At 43.9% G+C, this 23,320-nt stretch overlaps 2 protein-coding genes across 7 annotated transcripts in view; one reads left to right on the forward strand and one right to left on the reverse strand.

Annotated features, from left to right (window-relative positions):
- Acss2 (acyl-CoA synthetase short chain family member 2) overlaps positions 1 to 16,313 on the forward strand; it is a 48,626-nt gene extending 32,313 nt beyond the window's left edge. Inside the window, exons 3-19 of one of the 3 annotated variants that reach the window (XM_026383210.2) lie at positions 783 to 874; positions 1,079 to 1,182; positions 1,430 to 1,502; positions 1,768 to 1,843; positions 2,003 to 2,117; positions 2,958 to 2,996; positions 8,049 to 8,186; positions 9,306 to 9,476; positions 9,738 to 9,871; positions 10,071 to 10,203; positions 10,284 to 10,340; positions 10,516 to 10,596; positions 12,269 to 12,377; positions 14,171 to 14,239; positions 14,573 to 14,749; positions 15,302 to 15,376; positions 15,508 to 16,313. In XM_026383210.2, coding sequence (XP_026238995.2) covers positions 783 to 874; positions 1,079 to 1,182; positions 1,430 to 1,502; positions 1,768 to 1,843; positions 2,003 to 2,117; positions 2,958 to 2,996; positions 8,049 to 8,186; positions 9,306 to 9,476; positions 9,738 to 9,871; positions 10,071 to 10,203; positions 10,284 to 10,340; positions 10,516 to 10,596; positions 12,269 to 12,377; positions 14,171 to 14,239; positions 14,573 to 14,749; positions 15,302 to 15,376; positions 15,508 to 15,635 — 1,771 coding nt within the window. In that variant the 3' untranslated portion in view covers positions 15,636 to 16,313. The remainder of the gene's footprint in view (positions 1 to 782; positions 875 to 1,078; positions 1,183 to 1,429; positions 1,503 to 1,767; positions 1,844 to 2,002; positions 2,118 to 2,957; positions 2,997 to 8,048; positions 8,187 to 9,305; positions 9,477 to 9,737; positions 9,872 to 10,070; positions 10,204 to 10,283; positions 10,341 to 10,515; positions 10,597 to 12,268; positions 12,378 to 14,170; positions 14,240 to 14,572; positions 14,750 to 15,301; positions 15,377 to 15,507) is intronic. The other 2 variants (XM_026383213.2, XM_026383211.2) reach the window with 2 other exon arrangements.
- A 458-nt stretch (positions 16,314 to 16,771) lies between these two features.
- Positions 16,772 to 23,320, reverse strand: part of Gss (glutathione synthetase) — a 28,320-nt gene continuing 21,771 nt past the window's right edge. For all 4 annotated transcript variants that reach the window (XM_026383298.2, XM_026383299.2, XM_026383300.2 and 1 more), the window contains 5 exons: positions 23,245 to 23,311; positions 20,336 to 20,530; positions 19,749 to 19,830; positions 18,204 to 18,393; positions 16,772 to 17,273 (listed from right to left, as the gene is read on the reverse strand). In XM_026383298.2, coding sequence (XP_026239083.1) covers positions 17,150 to 17,273; positions 18,204 to 18,393; positions 19,749 to 19,830; positions 20,336 to 20,530; positions 23,245 to 23,311 — 658 coding nt within the window. In that variant the 3' untranslated portion in view covers positions 16,772 to 17,149. The remainder of the gene's footprint in view (positions 17,274 to 18,203; positions 18,394 to 19,748; positions 19,831 to 20,335; positions 20,531 to 23,244; positions 23,312 to 23,320) is intronic.

Genomic DNA, 23,320 nt, shown 5'->3' on the forward strand with positions numbered 1-23,320 from the left:
ATATAAAGGCTTGTGGATGTGGCTCAGTGGTTAAGCGCCCTTGGGTTCAATTCCCAACGCCAAAAATAAATAAATAAATAAATAAATAAATAAACAAATAAATAAATAATCAAATTGGAACAAATACCGAGGGAAAACTTTTTGCTTTATTTGTTGTTGTTTGTGTGTTTTGCAGTGCTTGAACCCAGGGCCTCATGCATGCTAGGCAATCATTCTACCACTGAGTAATATCCCCAGCCCAACGGTGATGATTTCCAAACTTTATGGACATTAGAATTACCCACTGATTCTTTGTACCAGCTTGTAACAAAGAAGCACATTTTTGGACCCTGTGGTTTTGATTCAGTAGGTTTGAGTTTGGGCCTAGGATTCTAGTTTTAACAAATTCCTCAGGTAACAGGGCTTCAAGTGATCTGGAGACCATATTTTGAATAATACCAATGCAGCCTTGAGCCTCATTAGGAAAATACACATGTGTGATATTATTTCTTCTTAACATATTCCAAGAATGCAAGAGAAGTGACTATCACCCCATTTTTATAAACATAAAAAATGAGACCCAGAGATAGATGGGTACTTTTCAATGACATACACACACAAAACAAAGTATTTTTAAAAGCCAGAATATCTGTCCGGTCAGCTCAGATGTGATGGCAGATGGCTTATTCCCACAGGATAGTCCCAGGTCTTGCTATTGCTAGATAGATTTTATGACTGTTTCTGTCTCTTGTTTGAGGATGAAGTTGTACCCCTAATCACTTATTCTTTCTGGTGTACCTCAGGGAGGGCAATGAGCCAGGGGAAACCACCCAGATCACATACCGTGAACTTCTGGTCCAAGTGTGTCAGTTCAGCAATGTTCTCCGTAAACAGGGTGAGTGTGGGGGTGTGGGAAAGGGACCAAAAGGCCTGACCTTGGGATATCTGAGGATTTGTGGGAGAAGAAAAAGAATGGAAAGACTCTGGTATTAGAGGAGCTGAAAAGTTAGCTGGGGTGGGGAGGGGCACAGCTGGATGGGAAGGAGCAAGTAGCATCACGAAGGGTCCATGGTCCATATTCTGTGTTTTTTACCTGCAGGCATTCAGAAGGGTGACCGAGTGGCCATCTACATGCCCATGATCTTGGAGCTCGTGGTGGCCATGCTGGCATGTGCACGCCTGGGAGCTTTGCACTCCATTGTGGTAGGAGTTTGGGCTGGTGAAAAAGGGTTATAGAGGGGGACAGGGCTCTGAAGAAGTAGGTTGGGCCTGGATAACAGAAGATTGTAAATAACAAACTAAGGAGCTTAGAGTGTTTGTGTCATAGGTCCAACTCAGTTATTCAGGACCCTGGCTTAGAGATCCTAAGTGTTTTATGAGCAACTTCTTTCCTTGTTCACTCAATCTCTGGGACCTCCCTCTCTCCCTCAGTTTTTCTTTCCTTCCCTAGTTTGCAGGCTTCTCTGCAGAGTCTCTAAGTGAACGGATCCTGGATTCCAATTGCAGCCTTCTCATCACTACAGGTGACTAATTTTCTCACTCCTTCTCCAGAACCCCACACACTAGAGTCTTGGTCTTTAATAAGCTTGTTGGTTTGGAGCTGCTCAGAATGGAAGGTGGGCACTGCCTGCCTTTCCTCTCCTGTCCTCACCTCAGCTGACCTTCTGTCAGTCCAAATCACCTGGAAGAGCGAATCAAGAGGCCCACTCAGGAAAGGCCCTAAGTACATTGTGCCCACTGGGGAGTATAGTGCCTACTAAGGCCTGGAATGTTTGTTGTTCTCCAAAGATGCCTTCTACAGGGGGGAAAAGCTTGTGAACCTGAAGGAGCTGGCCGATGAGTCCCTGGAAAAGTGTCGGGAAAAGTAAGTGTGCTGACCTACTGGCTACTGCCCTGGATTGATTGAGCCTTTCCCCAGTGCCAGCTTTCCTGGCCCCCTCTACCCTAAATGGACATGGGGAAGTCTTGTCAACTTCTCTTTTAAGCCAGTTGGGCTACCACTTCAGACTTTTCTTTCCTCTAGGGGTTTCCCAGTGAGATGCTGCATTGTGGTCAAGCACCTAGGGCGGGCAGAGCTGGGCACGGGTGACTCCCCCAGCCAGTCTCCCCCAGTTAAGAGGCCATGCCCAGATGTCCAGGTGAGTCTGGCACTGCTGTACCCTCTCTGGGCTCAGATTTCTTCCCTTTTCCTGCCTAAGAAGTGTCTGATGTTTTCTTTACTTCATCATAATGCTAAGGATCTGGGAGACATCATAGGAATGCTGTCTTTTGCAGGGCTAGCTGGGAACAGGTGACTTTGACCTTAAATATGAATAGAGAGGCCCTTGGACCTCAGGGACTTAGCATGAAAAGTTATGCTGGAGACTTCTTGTGCTGGTTGGGATATCTTGATTGGCACAGGGGAAACTAAGGACTGGGGAAATATGCCAACTTGAGTGATTGTATGTAGTCATCTTGACTGGGCTGTGACTTAGAGTGGGCTATCTTTATAGACTAGGGGATGCCTGCCCAGGGTCCAGCCCTTAGGATGGCTCCTTAGTTTTGAATCCAGTTCTTCTGACTGGTGCAGTAGAAAAATCAATGGTGGCCTCCAGGTATGGGCATAAGTAATGAAAGTTCTGGGATCCAAAAGGACAGAAGGTTACTTAGATTCAGTAACTCAAAGGACCCTGAGTTGTCTTTTCTTTTCCCTCTCTGAGTGGTTTTGAGGCTAGAGTGGCCCTAGTTTAGTTTAGGGAAATTCAAGAGTCCAATCAGTGTTAAGGATTCTATATGTATATATATATATATATATATATAGAGAGAGAGAGAGAGAGAGAGGCTGGAATTAGGATTAGGAAAATAGAGACTGGGGAAACTAGTGAGGGGCGGAGGGAACCTGAGACATTCAGGAGTTTAGAACACATTCACCCTTCCCTCCCACTCCTCTATCCTTGCACCTTGCTCATCAGCCTTTCCATTCCATGGGCTCTTAACAGGATAAGCTGAAAAAGAAATTCAAGTGCATCCAGCCCCAGGTATACACTTCTGTACTGCCTTGGGCACTACTTCCCTATGTGCTTGTCTGTATGTCCATCTGCTTCTTGCCTGTTTGTCCCATTGAGGTGGCTGCCAGACCTAACATTCTTCCTTTGCTCCTGGGATCCTTGACATCTATGTCACTGACAAGTGTTGTGAAATCAAATGTCTGTTGTTGCCTCTGTCAACTAGTATAGTGCAAGGATCTCGGATGGGTAGCAACAAAAATCCCATTTCACTCCTGGTGCTTAGACCCTGGGAGAGGGAATCAGGTAACCTGTCAGAAAGCATTTACTATGTATTTAGCTGGGACAGAGAAAGGAGAGACAGTAGAGAAGTTACAGATCCTGACTTGGGAATTCACCATCAAGTTGGTAAAAAATAAGTATTATACACGACAGTAGAAAAGAAGATTCCTAAATACATTTATATACTACTTTTGAATTTACAAACTACACATAACTTTTTGATGTAATTAAATACTAAAATGAATAAAGAGTCACACTGCAAGTGGTTCTAAGATGGGAGATCTATAAGTGTGTGTTCAAAGCAGTTTAGTTTAGAGAAGAGAATGGGCCCAGAGTCCAGAGACCAAGTTTTAGCTATACACCTTGATTGAATAAATCTTCCCTCCCCTCTGGGTTTCATTTTCCTTATTAATAATAGAGAGATGATAATACATGTTTAAAAGCAAATATCTCCTGGGTTGGGGTTGTAACCCAGAAATAGTAGTGTACTTGCTTAGTATGCTGAAGGCCCCAAGTTTAATCACCACTGGAAGGAAGGGAGGGAAGGAAGGAGGGAGGGAGGGAAGGAGGGAGGGAGGGAGGGAGGAAATGTCTGTCTTTACTAAAAAAAAAGCTCACTGTTCCTACAAGAGTTTTACTATCTTCACAGGTTACCTTACTCTAAGTCCGCTATGATTAATCTCTTATGCTAATGGTAGATATATAAGCCCCTCTTCTCTATTCTCACTAGTATGATAGAGACAGATCTGATTCTTAGGAAACACTCTTTTCCTTTTAAAACTCAAGCAAGGGACCCAAATCCTTCTTTTGAAAGGGATAACAAACTTGGGAGTTTAGAGGATAAGCTCTGGAGCCAGACTTGGGTTCAAATTGGGTTCAGATTCTGGCTCTGCTACTGTATAAGTTTGGACCAGTTGCTAAGATCTCTTGCTTCAGTTTCTCCAGCTGCAAAATAAGGATTATAATTGTACCTTTCTCTGGGGTTTTGTCAATATATGTAAGGTGCTTAATGTGTTAACTACTTAATAAATGTTAGCTGTTACTGATTTCCCTTAACACAGCAGACAGACTGGCATTTTTTTAAAGTATATTTTTAGTTGTAGATGGACACAATTTTATTTGTAAACAAGTAAATAACATTTTATTTTATTTACTTATTTTCTTATATGGTGCTGAGAGTCAAACCTAGTGCCTCACGTATACAAGGGAAGCGCTCTACCACTGAGCCACAACCCCAGCTCCCAGACTGGCATTTCTAAAAGGAATAATAATAATAATAATAATAATAAACTCTAGTAATTCTGCCTCAAACTGCAGGCTCCTGGATTTTTACTTCTTGGTGATGAAGACCAAAGAGCATAAAAATAGATTTAAAAAATCTAGGTTTGTTGGCCTGAAAGTGGCAGTAAAAGCTGTAAAAATCTTGGCAGAGTTCCAGACCCCTTCATCCTTAAGCAATCTTCAACAGAAGGTGTGGCACAGTTTGCAGGTACCCTCCCCAACCATATCACCAATGGACTTCCTTATATTTGTCTTCCATATCTGGCAGCTCCCCTCCCTGAAGCTATCCTAGTCAAAGGACAAAGGCCAACTCCCCAGTTTTTACTTTAGAAAATTCAAACCATTTCCTGGATGGAAGTCATAGGCCTATGAGGCCCACACTCAATTTACAAGCAAAGTTTACTTCACTAATTGATCTCATCCTGCTTCCTGGTGCTCGTTATTGACTCCATGCCTGGAGTACCCCACCTCCTCCACTCCTCCCTATATACTTATACACACACAAAGGAATCATTGTACACAATTATAAGAATACCTTCATTGCAGAACCACAATGTTGACCATTTCTTACCTTATGACAATTCACAGTTCGATAGACCAGCGGTCAATATTGACATAGTTCTGCTTAAATACATTAACACCCTCACCTCAAGAGATTTGGGTCGAGTGCAGTGGTGCACACCTGTAATCCCAGCAGCTCAGGAGGCTGAGGCAGGAGGATTTCAAGTTCAAAGCCAGCCTCAGCAACTTAACGAGGCTGTAAGCAACTCAGTGAGACCCTGTCTCTAAATTAAAAAATAAGCAGGTCTGGGGATGTTGTTCAGTGGTTAAGCACACCTGGGCTCAATCCCCAGTCCAAAAAAAAGAAAAGGAAGATTATATGACAATATATACAAATTCATTAATTAGAGATCTTCCACCAAAAATATTCTTGTTTTATAGCTGAGGCAGCTTCTCTCTTTTCTTTCTTTTCCTTTTTAAAAATTTTTAATGCCACCCTCACATGGACTGGGATTGTCCTTCTTATGATGTTCATATGCTAGAACTTCAAATTCTCTAGAGTAAGGGGCAGGTAGTACAGAAAGAGGAGTAGATGGAGAGTTATTTTCTAATTTATCAAAGTATGTGGCTAATACTTCAGGATTTTTTTTTTTGTACTTGGACTTGAACCCAGGGGCACTTTACCACTTAGCTCTATCCCCAGGCTTTTTTTACTTTTAAATTCAAGACACTGAATTGCTGAGACTGGCCTCAAACTTGTGATCCTCTGGCCTCCACCTCCCAAGTTGTAAAGGTATGTACCATTATACCCTGCTGCTTTGAGATTTTTTTCTTAAACCAAATATACACATAATAAATTTAACAGGTAAGAGCATTTCTTTAACATTGACATGACTTCTTGTCATCCAGGACCATCAAACATTCAATAATCTAATGAAGCCAGGGGGGTACACACATGTAATCCCACTACTTAGGAGGCTGAAGCAGGAAGATCATAAGTTTGAAGCCAGCATGGGCAACTTAGCAAGGGCCTGCCTGTTACAAATAAATTTTTTTAAAATGCTGGAGGTGTAGCTCAGTGGTAGAACACTGCAAGCATGAGGCCCTGGGTTCAATCTCAAGTACTTAAAAAGAAATCCAATGAATATAAAAGGGCTTTGAGACATCTAAAGCAAATCCCAAACAGTTCTCATATCATCACACCTGTAAGTATATCTTCCAGTGGTCATTGAACTTAACCTCTATCCCTCCTGACATTCACTAGTCTTTCCCCAGAACAATCCAAAGCTTGATGTTTATTAAATAATATCCTCTTCTTCTGTTTTCAAAGTCTTCTTGAGATTATAAAGCCAAAATGACTATTCTCATTTAAAAAGGAGAAACTTGAAGTAGACTGACTTGCTCAAGAGCACATAGCTAGGAAGTACCAGAAGTGTGATTAAAATCCAGTATAATTTTTTTTATATATCCAGGGACTCCAATTTTACCTAGCAAAGAGTAGATTTAAAAAACTAGGGGCTGAGGTTATGGCTCAGTGGTAGAGTGCTCTCCTAGCATGCATGAGGCACTGGGTTCAATCCTCAGCACCAAATAAAAATAAAATAAAGATATTGTGTCCACCTAAAACTAAAAAATAAATATGTAAAATAAATAAATAAACTGGTGTTCAAAGAGGTGATACATCTCAGCATCATGGCACACGCTTGTAATCCCAGCAATTCAGAAGGCTGAAGAAAGATTGAAAGTTCATGGACAATTTCAGCAACTTAGTGAAACCCTCTTTTGAAATAAAAAATAAAAAGGGCTGGGGAATGTGGCTCAGTGGTAAAGCACCTATGGGTTTAATACTCAATACCCCACGCATGCACACATACACACAAAAGTGATATAGGGTTTGGCATGTAGCTCAGTGGTGGTAGGATACTTGCCTACTCTGGGTTCTATACCCAGCAATGCCACCCCCACACACACACACAAAAAAAAAAAAGATGTTGCAAAAAGGTTTTGTAGCTAGGAAAGGACAATAGTCTCAGACTTGAGAGAATTTTCAGGATGACAGATCCAGAAGACATTATCAATGTCAATCAAGTAAAAGGGGGATGTTCCTCTCCTGGGAAGAATCCACTTTGGTCCTTCTCCACCTTCCTGAAGCAAGGCTTCCTGCTGAATGGAACCTGTCTCCTCAAGCAGAAATTGCTATGGGAAAAAAACCTGGTATCAGTGCTGTAAAGGCAAGAGAGAACCCCCTAATGTGGATATGCTGTGGATATACAAGGAAAAAGTGCTTGGACCAAGATATGTTGATTTCTTTACTACTAACAGGGTCAAGTGCCCACCTCACTTGCAGACTCTGACTGATTTTGCATTTCTAAATTGTGTGGTGTCTGTATCCCTGCTGATGAGCCCTAGTCCCATAGTACATGTGTGTATGCAGGCTGTGTGTGCTAGTCATTCATCCAACAAAAATTTTACTGAATGTCTTTTGAGTGTCAGGCACTTTACTAAGTGTTGGGGACCTAGGGGTGACAAAAGGGCGACATGCCACTGTCATCCTAGAGGTCACTGGAATCTAGTCAAGGGAGACAATAATCAAGTAAACAAAGAAGATCACTAGAAATATATGTTATTCGAGAAAGAAATATGATGTGATTAATAAAAATAGCAGGGATGGGATGGGAATCTATCAGATACTTGTTTAGGTAAAAGCTAAGAAGGTGACATTCAGCTGAGAATTGAAGGATGGGAAGTAACCAACCAAGGGATCCTCCTCAGCCTGAGGCTTGGTGAGGGAAGAGGTGGGTAGGGGTGGAGGAAGGATGTCAGGGTGCTTGAAGAACCCAGGAAACCTGTGGTTCTTTTTGTTTTGCCCATTCTATCCTTGCAGGGCCCTCCTTCCCTTCCTGTACCTTCATCTACTATTCCCACCCCATCCCTCCAGGTGCCAGGTAGGGCTGTCTCCTGCTCCCATCTTGAGTTGCTCACCGTCCTTCCCTGCCCATTCCTGTCTTCCTGTCTCTGCAGATCTCCTGGAATCAAGGGGTTGATTTGTGGTGGCATGAACTCATGCAAGAGGCAGGGGATGAGTTTGAGCCTGAGTGGTGTGATGCTGAGGACCCACTCTTCATCCTATATACCAGTGGTTCCACAGGCAAACCCAAGGCAAGTGTGTATGTGTGGTTGCCTCTACTATGTAAGAGTAAAAAGTGGGTTTCTGGGAAAGCATGTAACAACAGGAATTTTATTCTACAACTCTGAGTTTCAAAAATGTTACGTTACCTTTTCTAAATCAAATTAAGACATAAATTCTCAGTTACTAGAAGGTGAAGCCCAGGGTAAGATAGGTCAGATGGGGGCCCAGAAAATGGCGAAAGGATCAGTCTGTGTGACTGACATGGATACTACTTGCCCATTCCCTCATGGTTTGGAGGAAAGAGAGTGTCAATGTCAAGGATGGGCACAGGAATCATTCAGTTACTTCTTCATGACTCACTGTTGACATCCTCTGCTAGAGCACAGTGTGAGAGCTGGAAGGACTTAAGAAAACTGACTCTTTAATTGATCTGAAAGACTTGAAAGCTATGTCACTCTGCTTTCCCACCTACCCTACCCCCTAAGTTCTCTCCATCATTTGGAATATCCCTCAATGGGTCTTTAAAAACACAATTTTGGCATCTCTTTTCTATGGATAGGTTAGGGAGGGGGTAAGGGTGACTGTTTATTCCAGTCACTCTGACAATGTGGAATTGAGTGTGTGGGTGCAAATACACAGATGCAAGTGCTAGGAGTGTTCATGTGTGTGTGTGTGAGTAATGTGGGTGACTTAGAAATATACTCTGAGGTTGCTGGGCACCATGGTGCAAATCTGTAATCCCAGTAACTCAGGAGGTTGAGGCAGGAGGATTGCAAGTCTTGACCAGCCTGGGCAATTTAGTGAGACCTTGTCTCAAAAAATAAAAAGGACTGGGGATGTAGCTCAGTGATAGAACATCCAGGGATCCAGTCTCCAGTACCAAAACCAAACAAACAAATAAATACATAGAATTTGAGTGTGTAGGTTGGAATGATGGGATGCTATGCATGTGTGATATTAGGTATGTGATAAAGGAGATAAGATGGGAACATGGAGAAAGGAGATGGAAGAGAGACAGGTTTTGTGAAAGGGATGCTGACAGGGTCAGGATCCCTGAGAAGGGTCTGCTCCAGCTCTGCCTAGCCTCCATTTTTTGGTCAGTGGAGTTGGGTATAAGAGCCCAACCGGAAGCACTATTCCTTCTACAGGGTGTGGTGCACACAATTGGCGGTTACATGCTTTATGTGGCTACAACCTTCAAGTATGTGTTTGACTTCCACGCAGAGGATGTGTTTTGGTGCACAGCAGACATTGGCTGGATCACTGGCCATTCCTATGTCACCTATGGGCCACTGGCAAATGGTGCCACCAGTGTTTTGGTGAGAAGGGAACTGGAACTCATGGCCACCTGGCCTAGGCTTGGGGATGGACAAGATTATCCTGGGTGACTGCTTCCCAAGACACTTAGACTAGAGGCAGTGGACTTGTTTCCTGGAAAAACAGGAGTCCTTGAGGGGTTGTGTGTGGTGACTAGGAAGTTCTCTACTTGGTTGGTCAGATAGGGCAAAATACTGAAACTAAGGGAATGGTAAGACTCTTGGGAAGGACCAGGAATGATCTGCTGCTTTCATTGGGGTCAGTTTGAAGGGATCCCCACATACCCAGATGTGAGTCGCCTATGGAGCATCGTGGACAAATACAAGGTGACCAAGTTCTACACAGCACCGACAGCCATTCGTCTGCTCATGAAGTTTGGAGATGAACCTGTCATCAAGTGAGACACCCCCTTCCCAGTTGGTGTCCTATAGATAGAAATCCTTCAGAGCTGGGTGTTGCCCTTTGTACATAGTTTTTTCCCCATTGTTCCAATTCCCTGACGTGAATAGGGGAGAAAGTAAGAGAAGGACCAGGACATGTGTACCCTGGCTCCCAGTGGTACTCAGAAATTTCCTCTCTCCCATTCCCTGCCCAAGGCATAGCCGGGCATCCTTGCAGGTGCTAGGGACAGTGGGTGAACCTATCAACCCTGAGGCCTGGCTGTGGTACCACCGGGTGGTAGGTGCCCGGCGCTGCCCCATCGTGGACACCTTCTGGCAAACAGAGACAGTGAGTGAGGGGTTCAGAAGGATGGGCTCAGGGACAATGTTGGAAAACTGACTCAAACCCCTGATCTCTGATTTCCACAGGGTGGCCACATGCTGACCCCCCTCCCTGGTGCCACACCCCTGAAACCTGGTTCTGCTGTGAGTGAATTTCCCCTGTTGGTCCTGGGCTTGGCAGGGATAGGGTTGTAGCGTATTTGGTCTACTAGAGAATGGACCCATATGTATGAGGAATTTGGGGCGCTGGGGCTCCTTTGGAGTTGAGTCAGAATTGTCTCATTCCTTTTCTTGGATTCTGTCTCCTATTTGCTTTTAGTCCTTCCCTTTCTTTGGCGTAGCTCCTGCAATCCTGAATGAATCTGGGGAAGAGTTAGAAGGTGAAGCTGAAGGTTATCTGGTAAGGCCCTGCCCCCCCCTTTTTTGATGGAGGGGGGGTCCTTTGAAGAAGGAAAAGGATCTACCACAGCTACTTTACTTCAGAGTTAATAACCTGATCTTTCTTGGTAGCTGCTTAGAACTGAAGCTCCACAGTTGGTGGTTTGTCCTCTATTGAAAGACTTTAGGAGGAATTCTTCTAGATACTTTGTCTGCATCTCTGCCTTTTGGTGCACAAGGTTCTTATGGGCCTTTTAAGATTCTGCTTCCCTATGAAACTTTTTTTTTAAGAGAGAGAGAGAGAGAGAGAGAGAGAGAGAGAATTTTTAGTATTTTTATTTTTTAGTTTTTGGCGGACACAACATCTTTGTTTGTATGTGATGCTGAGGATCGAACCCGGGCCGCACGCATGCCAGGCAAGCGCGGTACCGCTTGAGCCACATCCCCAGCCCTCCCTATGAAACTTTTAAAAAAATTTTTTTAGATGTTGATGGACCTTTATTTTATTCATTTATTTATTCATGGTACTGAGAATTGAACCCAGTGCCTCACACATGCTGTTTTTTTTTTTCAAGCGCTCTACCACTGAGCCATAGCCCTAGCCCCCCACCCCAATGATATTTTTTGGGGTATGGAAGACAGTCCTAATTCTTCCTTTGACAAACATTCTTGAGACAGGAGGCTTAATAACATAGTGGATAATCATGTAGGCTCTTGAGTCAGCCTGTCTGGGTTCAAATCCTGGCTCTGCCTCTTCTATGACCTCAGAGAAGTTACCTAATACCTTTGAACCTAACTTTCCTTATTTGGAAAGTTGGGTTTTAATATTACTTTTGTCTCCTGTGGCTGTTTTTTCAATTAGATAATCCATGGAAAGTGATTAGCACAAAACCTAGAAGTTAGTGCTCAATAAATGCTATTATGATGTTTGTGTAAGTACTTAATAGGGATCTTATCAGCCATGTCTTCCAGACCCTACCCAATTTCATTTTTCTAAGAACAGTTAGTAACAGGAGCAGGACTTGAATCTAGGCCTTTTGACTCAGCCTATAATTCCATCTGTTCCCATGAATCTGCTACCACAGAACATTATTATTAACTCATGTGTGGGACCCATTTTTTTTGTTTTGTTTTTGGTGTGGAACTGGAGATTAAACTCAGGGGCATTCTACCACTGAGCTATAGCCCTAGTCATTAGTTTTTGATAAGATCTTGCTAAATTGCCTAGGCTATCCCCAAACTTTTAATGCCTTAGTCTCCTGAATACCAGGGATTTTAGTCATGTGCCACCACACCTGGTTTGAGTCCCATTTTTTATATGACTGTTTTCATTTGCTTTAAGCTGGACTTAAAATTTACTAAAAGCTTATAATTAACAGAATACTGTGCTAAGTAGTTTCTACATACTATTAATTTAATCCTCAAAATAACTTAAGAAGATTGAAATTATTTTCTCAGGTTTACAAATGAAGATTCTAAGAGAAGCAAAGTTACTTTCCTGAGATCACATAGCTAGCTAGTAAGTTGTAGAATTGGGATTCCAAGCCAGGATCATTCATCTCCAAAGCTTATAGTTTGTCTTACTTCCCAGGAATGGACTTTAGGATATTCCCCCCCATATTTAGCAAAGCAATGATTATCTTCCTCTGAGACAGCCTAGCAGTTGTGATCACTGTGCCTTCCTCCCTCCACAGGTGTTTAAGCAGCCCTGGCCAGGGATAATGCGCACGGTTTATGGGAACCACACACGCTTTGAGACCACCTACTTTAAGAAGTTCCCTGGGTACTACGTCACAGGAGATGGTGAGCCTTGGCTAGCCTCTCCCTGCACCTCCCATTAAGATGTACCTTCACCTTCCATTTTCAAAAGAGTTGGTTAAGGGTAGAGAACAGAAAGGAACATGTCCTAAATATCACTGTCTAGTAAACAGGCAGAGCAACAGAGAAAACTTTAAGAACAGGAATGAATATTGCAGGAAAGGTCTCAAGATGATGCCATCTAATGTTAAATGTCTAAGAGTTTTCTTGTTTCTTGATCCTGTGTTGACAGAGATGGAGCATGTAGCAATGTTTGTTACTATGTCATGTGTGTCTCCATGTTTGGAGCCTGTTTGTCCGCCAAGTCCATTCATCTATACGTATTTACTGAGAACCTACTATGCCCAACCACTGATCTAATAAGCACAAGGTATACTACCATGAATAATAGTCAAGGTATCTTTTATCATGGGATTTCATTTTAGTTAGAGACAGACAATAAATCCAGCAAACAATAAACTTATCTTAGGTAGAGGTAAGTGATATGATGAAAATAATGTGATAAAGAGTGTCTTCAGGGACAGCTACTCAACACAGAGTAGAGAGTGGTCAGAGGCAGCTTTTCTGAACTGACATTTGAGCAGAGACTTGAGGGGTGAAAAAGAACCAGATACAGGGAAATCTAGACTAAGAGTATTGTTTTCAGTAGGACACAAGTGGTGTTTTTGTCTTTTTTTGTTGTTGTTGTTGTTTGTTGCAGTGCTGGGTATGTAACTCAGGGCCTTATGCATGCTAGGCAAGTGCTCTACCATTAAGCTACACCCCCAGTTCCAACACAGCTTGAAATGAATGAGGAATGGACTGAAGCCTGTATGGCTAGAGTGTAGTAAGCACAGGGAAGAATATCACCTGAAGCTGGAGAGTAAATAATATAGGGTCTTGTGGGCCACAATGAGCAGTTTAGATTTTATTCAAAGTACAATGAGAGACATTTACATGTTTTAAGAAGGGGAGTGATAAGAACTACTTTACTGTTTAGAAAACAACTACCTGAGTTACAGCGACTTGAGATGGCTATATTAGTTATTTACTGCCATGGAATAAATTACCCTCAAAGATGGTAACTCAAAACAACAAGTATTATATTATCTCACACAGTTTCTAAGTTATCAGGATCAGTGAACAGCTTAGATGGGTGGTTCTTTGTCAAGTGTCCCTAAAGGATTGCAATCAAACTGTTGGTAGAGGCTGTAGTTATCTAAAGGTATGACTGAGCCTAGAGGACCCACTTTCTTACTCAATCATGTGGCTGCTGGCAGAAATACTCAGTTTCTTACCATCTCTGTAGGGCTACTTACAACGTGGCAGCTGGCTTTCCCTAGAGTACAAGATCTGAGAGAATACATCCAAAGTGGAAGCCAATGTATCTTCTGTAATCTAATCTCAGAAATGACATCCTATTGGGCTGGGGTTGTGGCTCAGTGGTGGCATGCTCGCCTAGCATGCACAAGTCACTGGGTTCGATCCTCAGCACCATATAAATGTAAAGATATTGTGTCCACCTAAAACTTAAGAAATAAATGTTAAGAAAAAAAAAAAAGAAATGACATCCCATCATTTCTGCCAAATTCTGTTGGTTATACAGACTAACCTTACAGAGTGAGAAAGAGAACTATTTGCAGGGCTTTAAATACTAGGAGATGGAGATCAATGGGACCATCATGGAGGCTGGAAGCTGAAAGACTTACTAGAAATCTACTGCAGTGGGTATGACAGTTTGGTAATGTGGATCATGTGCTCTATTGTGGGGTATTTATGTGTTGTGCATTTCTTCCCAGGCTGCCGGCGGGACCAGGATGGCTATTACTGGATCACTGGCAGGATTGATGACATGCTCAATGTATCTGGTGAGGGCCCAGGACCCCCTACTATTTCATTAGCTCTGTTACCCTGACAATTCCCAGCTAAAAACTTCATAGAGACCCAGGATTGTCATTTGGCCAGACCAGACATGTGTGGAGTGTGGTATTCAGTTCTGGGTCCAGGTTTTGGAAGAATGATCAGCACTGGAATATGCCTAGAAGAGGGACTGGGGTGGTGAGGTAACTGGAAACATGTCACGTGAGGACTGGATGAAGGGCATTCCCCATGCAGACTGGGGTCTGCCCTGCAGGTACCAATGGAACAAAGGCTGAGGCAAAGGCTGGAATCTCTCATGGCATTTCCTTTCTCTTGACAAGGACACTTGCTGAGTACAGCAGAAGTGGAGTCAGCACTTGTGGAACACGAGGCTGTGGCAGAGGCAGCTGTGGTGGGCCATCCTCATCCTGTGAAGGGCGAATGCCTCTATTGCTTTGTTACCCTGTGTGATGGCCACAGCTTCAGCCCCACCCTCACTGAGGAGCTCAAGAAGCAGAGTAAGGAGCTCCCCTTGGCAAGGACTAGAGGGTCTGCATGTTGTTAGGGAGGGGCTGCAGCAAGCTATTCCCCAAACCATGAATAGAGCTCACGGGGTCCCATGGTCCAAATGATTTCTACCTACTTAGTTTCCACTATTCTTTCTACAGGTTAATAATAGCCAACAATTATTTAATACTTTTTTTTTTGTGCCACCACTGGGCTTAGTGCTTTAAATGCATGATCCCATTTAATCCCTATAATCACCTCCATGAAAGAGATACTATTGTTACTCTAGTTTCAAAGATGAAGAAACTTCAGGTGCAGAGAAGTTAAATCACTTGCCCAAGACTATCCTTCCTGAAAGGTGTATTTAAATTCTGGCAGGCTGATTCTATAGCCAGAGTTCCATGAACATGGGTTAAGATATAATAGGAGAGGCAGAGAACCTGAGGGTGACTCTGTAGACAGGGCCTTCAAGAGGAAACAGTTGGGGAACTAAACCATCCCTCCCTTGGCTTTTGAGAGTCTGGCTAAAGGTGCTGAAGAAAAACTTGATTTGTTGATTACAGTTAGAGAAAAGATTGGCCCGATTGCCACACCAGACTACATCCAGAATGCACCTGGCTTGCCTAAAACCCGCTCAGGTATGTTCAGATACCTCCAAGGATTGGGATGGGCTGAGGCCCAGTGGTATGGGGTATGTGGATAAAAGCCTTTGGTGGGGCTGGATGGGTCAGTGCTGTCACTTAGTAACCAGAGGCTTGTGGTCCCCCAGGAAAAATCATGAGGCGAGTGCTTCGAAAGATTGCTCAGAATGACCATGACATGGGGGACACATCTACAGTGGCTGACCCATCTGTCATCAGTCACCTCTTTAGCCACCGCTGCCTGACCATCCAGTGAACAAGACTCTTTACCCAGGATTCTCCTGCTTGGCTCTTCAAAGTTCTGTCCATCCTCCCTGTCCCCTTTCTAGGAGTACTGAGGGCCAATCTTGACCCACACTTTGTCCATATATGGAGACAGTTTCCTATGACTGCCAGGCAAAAGGGACAAAGTCCCAAGTCAGCCTCAGACTAATATGTCTCCAGTCTCCAAAGAACTCTCCATGCCCAGTACAGGGACCTGAAGACCATGTCCCTAACTTAAGTTCAGAGGGTAAATAAGGGCCTAGACTGAAGCTGGGAGCCAACCCTATAATCCTGTGTCAGCTTTCTCAGAAAGCACCAGTACTTACCTTGGATACGCACTTGTCTTTAGGAATGACAGTTTGTGAGTCCAGGAATAATAATTATTTTTTTAAATACTTTGCTGCTTCTGTTCTGAGTCTGAATTCCCTCTTTGCTCCAGAGACTGTGCAAGCCAGTTCAGTCTCTAGATGCTTTTCAAATCATCTGCTTCTTTGGAGGAGTGGGTGTATTTTGTTACTAGGATCAGAGGAACTTATCTTCCCTGTCCTGTACCCACCTTTCCATGAACAGAGCCTGCCCATGAGAGATACACTCATATGGAACTCTCTTCTCTTGCCCTGTTGATGCTTAAGCTCCATGGTTGTAGGAATAAAGTTTGTGATCTCAAGAAGGTGTGACTGGTTTTCTTAAGTATCTTTCAGGCTGTACATGTAGCTGCTCTGATTTGTGTGGCAGGTGGGAAGGGGAGCGATATTCCCTAGGAGTACCCCAGTGTCTTCCTTCTAAAACTTTTGGGAAGAGGCAGGCAGGGCTTCACTCACAGAACTCTGACAAGCCCCTCAGTTAAGCAAGAGTGACTGAAGCCACTTCACAACTTTCATATCCCATTGTGGTTGCCTTCCCACCTGGGCTTCTGTCAGGGACTCCCACTTTTCCCTATGATCCTATGGAAATGTTAGCGAGTGACTAAAGATTGGAACTTCAGGATCCCATCTATATGGTCTGGGTCTAGGGAGACCCTGACTACAGCCCAGTCACATTCCCTGCCCCAATCCACCGTAAGTGGGCTGATCTAGATTATAACTTTCCTCTTTCCTCTGTATACAAAACAACGATTCAACAGTCAGTAATGTAATTTTATTTAAGGCAGTGATGGAAAAAAGTCTATGACCCCCGCCCCCATCTCTCCTCTTTCTATCACTCAGTCCTATCCCAAGTCAGGCACTGGAAGCTGCTGAAAAGGCTGATGAGGGGCCAAGAGGAGTATGGCAGAATTTATGGACCTTGACCTCAGAGCAGCTCCCTTCCCACACCTCAAAGATTTGGGGGCTTCTAGATCTCATCTAATGGAAACACAGCCTTTCTGGTCCTCAGATCCTTCACACTAGACCTTAGAAAACTTTGGGAGAGAAGGGCCCTCCTAAGGTAGGAGGGTTCGGAGATTAGTGACAAGTACGTGGGATAGAAGATCTCTTGAGTGAAGTCCAGGCTGTCCAGGCTGTGCCCTCATACAGGGTATGGGTTGTCCAGGACTGCTACTCCTGCAGCCACACCCCCATCTGCATGCTCGATGGCTTTGGTTCGAAGTAGATGCCCCACGTGCTTGTTCATCACAAGTGTCTTTCCCTGCCTATAGAAATGGGGCCAGAAGACATACAATATCACCAAACCCAGGACTTTTCCTGGTCCCAGCTAAGCAGTACATGGGTAACCTACTATATCCAAAACAGTGCTAGGATTTTAGAGTAGATTTAGGTTTGCATTCTAGCTTGGAAATTACTAGCTTTGTATCCTTTGAGCAAATTCCTTAGCCTTTCTAACTATCAATTTCCTCAATTTAAAATTGGGATAACACCCCTTACTTTGCAAGTAGGTCCTGAAGAGTAAATAAAGCAAGAACAACATTCTCAATTCGTGTCCTGAGACAGGTGGCTGTCGGGTGGTAGGAGTGACAGGCAGAGATGCTGAAAGTGGTTAGAAGGGGAGGTTGTGGAGGGGCAGGTTTTGGCAGGGAGCATCTGGTATTCTTTGCCCTAACCTTGAAGTATTTTGTAGGAAGTAGCATGAGGGACTTGTTACTTAGAAATTCCCAAGTCCTCCTCTCTTTCTGATTCTTTGTGTGCAAATCCAAATCCAGGGGCTATATAGCTCTTCAAAGTCACTGAATGATGTCTAGCTGACCTTTCTCATCTTTCTCCAGAATCCCCAGGGGACTTTGAGCTGGATCCAAACTCTCTTCCTCCCTGGAGAATCTACTCCTGACTGTCAGACGATCTATTCTCAATTGTCTTGGTACCATCTGCAATTTCCATTATATGAGAAGTTCCTTTATATGTTGAGAAGCAAAATACTTCTCATATGGGCTTCATTTGAGAGCTCTGTGAGGTGGACAGGTCTTGAGTCCTTGGCCTCATTTCATAGACAAGGAAATAAGTAAAAAAGCTAGGGATTGGCAGAGCTGGGACTGAAGCCCATGATTCCTGACTCTGTCCAGGGTTTCTTCTAGCTCCTTCCACTACCTGCTGGGAGGTAGGAAAGGAGCTTCCCCTTATTGGCTCACCTGACATAGACTCCAAAGATGCCCAGCTCTGAGATGCACTGGACCACTCTGACAGGGCTGCCTGGCCGTAGCAGGCAGTTTGCAAAAGGCTCAGGTTCAATCTTCTCCATGAGGATGTAGGAGGCCCTCTCCTCGCGGTCCTTTAGCTGCTCCAGGGCCTGCACCATTTCCTCCCCATACAAGTTGTTGCCTGCAATTAAACTGGTCAGTTACCTTGAACCCTCTACTTATCTTTTTCACTTCTGGGGCCATGTGAACAACTCAACAGCCTTAGTTCATGACACCAGCTCAGTAAAGCTGGAGTACATATGGCTTCTAACAATCCAAGGTCAATCTAACAGGAAAGCCCTTACATAAGCGAACACACCTACCATCACACTATCCTGCCTGGTTCTCCTGTCTATGGATGCTTCTTCTCAGCCTCAGTTCCTTCTCCTCTTAAATGTTGGGGTTCCTCAGGAATCTATCTACACCTTTATTCTCTCTTCCATATACCTTTTTTCAGGGAGTTCTCTTCTGTATTTCCAAGATCCCACCTATACCCCATAATTTGTTAACTCCTGTATCTTTAACTTAAGCTTCTTGCTCTAGATATCACACAAATGTCCCACAGGTCTCCAAAACAAACTCAGCATGTCCAAACAGAACTCAATTTCTGCTTCAATATGCCCCTCTTAGACTTCCAATTCCCAATTAGGCAAAAGGCATCCCCTGAGTCCTATTTCAACTCCTCCTTCTGCTTTACCTCGGACACTACCTCAGACATGTCTCTCCAGTCTGTGCTCCATGATGTCATAGCCCTAGTCTGGGCCTCTACATCACTCTTCTGGACAACTGTACCAGCTTTCTTTATGGTCTCTCTGCCACCAGTCTCTTCATTCTAGGATATCTATAATGGCCAAAACACTGTACGTTTTGCAAGTTCTTACCACTGATAGCCAGTGGGATCCTTAATCAATCAAACGTCCCCTTCCTGCTTAAAACTCTCTAATGGCTTCCCATCATAAAATCCAATTTCCTAACATACATTCAGTGCTCTTTATAATGCCTCCTAACATCTGCTACTCCAACCTCACCAGTTTCTCATTAACCTCAAAACATACCATGCTTTCATGGCCTAGTGCTCTTGCTTGAGATTGTTCCTTCTGTTTAGAACACTCATCCCCCTTTTCTACCTGGAAAACTCCAACAGGTCAAAAATCATCTCTGGATCTATGAGGCAGACATGATCCCTGCCCTCAAGGAGTTTCAAATGAGGAAGGAAGACAGACATGTATTTTGTGGAACCTAACACACTACTACCTGCTACTCTATCATCTGCCTGAGGCACCTCATACTAAAGTTGCCCAAACCCTCCAGTGCTGGTTAATTCCCCTGTATTCCACAGCACTTGGTTACAGGGTCTCGGGGGACACTGTCCTTGGTGGGACCTATGTCACTTCCTCTTGTATCCACCATGCCTGACCTATGTCCATGGAAGTATTCACTAGTGACAACTTGGTAGCTCCTTTTACTGAGTAGCTCTGCAGAGGGGGATTCACCTACCTCCACCCTCTCTTTGAGGCTTTAGCACAAACCGGTTTGGGGCAGCAAGAGCCTCAGTAATGGCCTGGTCCCCTTCTTCACCCTGGCAAGAGGCAGAAAGTAGTCACCACACAGTTTTTAAGACAAAAAGAAGACAAAATGAGAGTCCTGCTGATCATACAAGTAGCATTATGGGAAGAGCAGGAGTAGGAACAGCCACTTGCTCTTTCAGGCTGGACATTTCTTTTCAGATGTGATCCCCACAACCCTTGCAGTCATAAACACAAGTAGAATAGGTCTTCCTCTGGCAACACAGGCTCTGCAGCTGGTAATCTAGACAGTGGGTACAGCTATTCCTCAATTCTTGCTACCTGCCTTAGTCCTGTCCCCTGGTTGACACCCCCATCTCTACCTTTGTTGAGGAGTTGACGGTGAATTCCAGCCCTCTGAGGCTGCTCTCATCTCCGAGGTTCTAGGGGTTCCCCAGAGCACCATTAACGCAAGTCACAATAATAACCATAATGCCAGTTCCACCCTTCCCGACACATCGGGCTCCAGCTTTCTGTCACTAAGAGGCCTGTGATGGGAGAAATGGGTTGCTTATGTACCATGTCCAATGAGTAGAGACCAGCGAAGGTGGCACGGAGGCGGGCCACAGCCTCAGGCTGGCCAGGGAGCAACATCTCCAGCACGCCCGCCCGGCTCAGCTCCTGCTGCACCTTTTTAGTCCCAGCCAGCTGGGTGGCAATGTCCGGGCACTTAACAGCGCATGACCTCTCCAGCAGTAAGCGTGCTTTCCAGTTCTGCAGAGGGAGGAACACAAAAAGCAAAAAGAAATCTATTTTAGTTCATGTCTGCTGATCATTACTGATTATGCTTTTTATCTTCACATTGATTATCAGGTATTATGATTTTTATCTTCACAATGATTATCTCCCAAGATCATTGCAATATCCTTGTGAGGAAAGTGTGACCTTTTTGAATCCATGGGATTCTTGCCTTAAGGAGCTCACAGTCTAGCACACTGATACATGACCCAAAATAAAGGGAAACGACAAAAGGTAAAAAATCTTTTATGAGGATATAGAAAAACTGATGATGAGGTTCGAAGGGCTTGGGCCACTTATGAGTTCAGCTTCCCACCATATTTCAAATAAAATTCAACACCTCAAACTCTGGTTTTTCTTCAGAGTGTATAAGTCTGTTGCCTTTTACCAAATAAAAAATCCAAACTCCTTATCATGGCCTGTAAGACCCTGTGGGATCTGGCTCTTGTCTGTTTTTCCAACTTCCTTCCATATTGCCACCCCGACCCCTACCCCTGCGTCCTGATTCCTCCATTCTAGCCACATAGGCCTATCATTCCTCAAACACACAAAACCTCCTCAGATCCTTTGCATTTGTGTTTTCCCTTTGCCTGAAATTCTCTTTCTTTTGGCTTTTTCCAGGAATGGCTAGATCCTTCTTATCATTAAGTCTTGACTCAGTTACCTTCTCAGAGAAGCCTTCCTTGACTACCCTATTTAATGTAGGTTCAACATAATTCTCTATCTTTTCACCCTGCTGTTTCATTCAAAGCAGTTGCTTCCCAACTAGGAGAAAAAACACTCTCTAAAAAAATTTTCCAAGGCCGCATTCTCTGATTAGACTGTGAGGTCCATTAGGACCAGATTCTTGTCTTATTTTCTTCTGTATCCCCGCTATCTTACATAGTTCCTGGCACTTCATAGGTGCTCAATAAGTATTTGTTATTTGTTACTGTGGCTGACTGAAGTGAAATTCATTCAACCAGTATCCTGGAGAAAGGCAGTCTGACGGTGAGACTCAATGGAGATGGGGTACTCAGGCTGACAGAAAAATATGGACAAAAGCCCGCTGGTGGTGATGGCAAGATGAATGACCTGTTGTGTCAGGAGCTTAGGATATAAGAAACAGGAAACATCAGAGAATCACGTGTCCCAGTTTTGGTCCCCATTCTCAGGCACTGGGGAGGCAGTCTGTCCTTGGCTCCAGATCACAGCAAACTGTCCATAGCAGGATCAAGGCTAAGACTTGAGCAACTCCTGCCATACTCAATGCTGCTCCCCTGTGGCACTTTTACCTTATCTTTACCCAATAATCCCAATCATCTAATTATTGGTCTGGGGTTCCAGGCAGAGTCACAGGTGCCCAGAACATGAGATAAACCCAGAAGTACCTCATTAAGTCACAAGCAGGGAAAGCACAACCCAAACATGAGCAGGGATTTGCCCAGGTTCATCTAACAAGTCTCTAAGTTTATAGATCTATCTCCATGTTCTAAACCCAGTTTGAGCTTCTCAGTTCCCTAAAAATGTCCACTTTCTTATATACACTACTTTCCTTACCCTGTTAGCACTCCCTCTAAGTTTTCTTGGGCCTCTTCCCCCATCCCCATCTTGAAACTTGGATCCAAGATGGGTCCCAACAGATAGTTTCCTCTCTAATCAGCAAGTTCCCAACACTGCTACCACTTCTCTAGAGAAAAGGAACTTCTGTAGAGTTGCCACCTCCGTCCAGCTGCCCTCTATAGAGGTCAACCCAGGAGGGAAACCTAGATGAACTGTAGATCTGAAAGGAGTTCCCTCAATTTTATAGTTCCTGCTTTCAGAAACTGAAACCCAGGAATGGTCCCAAGAGGCAGAATCAGGCTAATGACCCCCAGACCATTGCCAATGGTATTTCCTAACTTATCCCCTCCTTTACCTTCTCCTAAGTGAAAGCAGGGCTTCTTAAGTCTCTCCATGGTATGTACGTTAGGAGCAGGACAGAAGAATGGTATCCTGGGAATACCAGGATACAATACACTACTGGCCTGAAGGTCAGGAAGCCTGGAAACTTCCTGTGGGACCTTAGATAAGTCTCTGCATTTCTCCAAACCTTAGTTTCTCCATCTGTGTAATGGGGGTAACTATATGCTTCACAGGGCAATAGTTAAGTGATATAATGAATGTGGTAAGTAATTTCAATGACATGGTAGGATAACAAGATGAAGTAACATCATTACTTCCATGAACATGAATGGACATATGATAAAAACTTTCTGACTCAGATAAAGGAGCGGTAAAGAAGAAGAAAATGATCAGTGGTATGCTGGAACTAGCTTGCATCAGCTAGTGAGAGCTGACTGTACCCTACTCTTCCCGACTCTGTGTTCAGAGATGTTGAGGTGGGGAGCTCAAAATTGTACTAGAGAAATCAACAAATGTTATAAGCTGGTACTTTTATGCCCAGAAAGATAGTTTTTAAACATCTGCCAGCCCATCTCTAGAAAAATGTGTGAGTGGCTAAAGCACTAAATTCCTGAGGATGCTGATTCTAGAGGACAGTGTGTTTGCAGAGTGAGAGGTAGACACACTTGCAGGAGGGGAGGAAGTTCCAACAGTAAGTTCCCTGAGGAGAAATTGAAGCTAAGACTCAGAAAAACCCTGGTTGTTGTGACATCTAGGTTGGGGTAAGTCCCAGGAGGCAAAGAATTATCTAACAGAAAAATACCAACCTGTGTACTGTACTGAGTTGGCATGTAGCCATCCCGGAAGTAAACCACAGCAATTTCCTGGCCATCCCTAGAATAT

This window comes from Urocitellus parryii, chromosome 6, assembly GCF_045843805.1.
Source record: "Urocitellus parryii isolate mUroPar1 chromosome 6, mUroPar1.hap1, whole genome shotgun sequence".
In the NCBI taxonomy this organism is placed as follows: domain Eukaryota; kingdom Metazoa; phylum Chordata; class Mammalia; order Rodentia; family Sciuridae; genus Urocitellus; species Urocitellus parryii.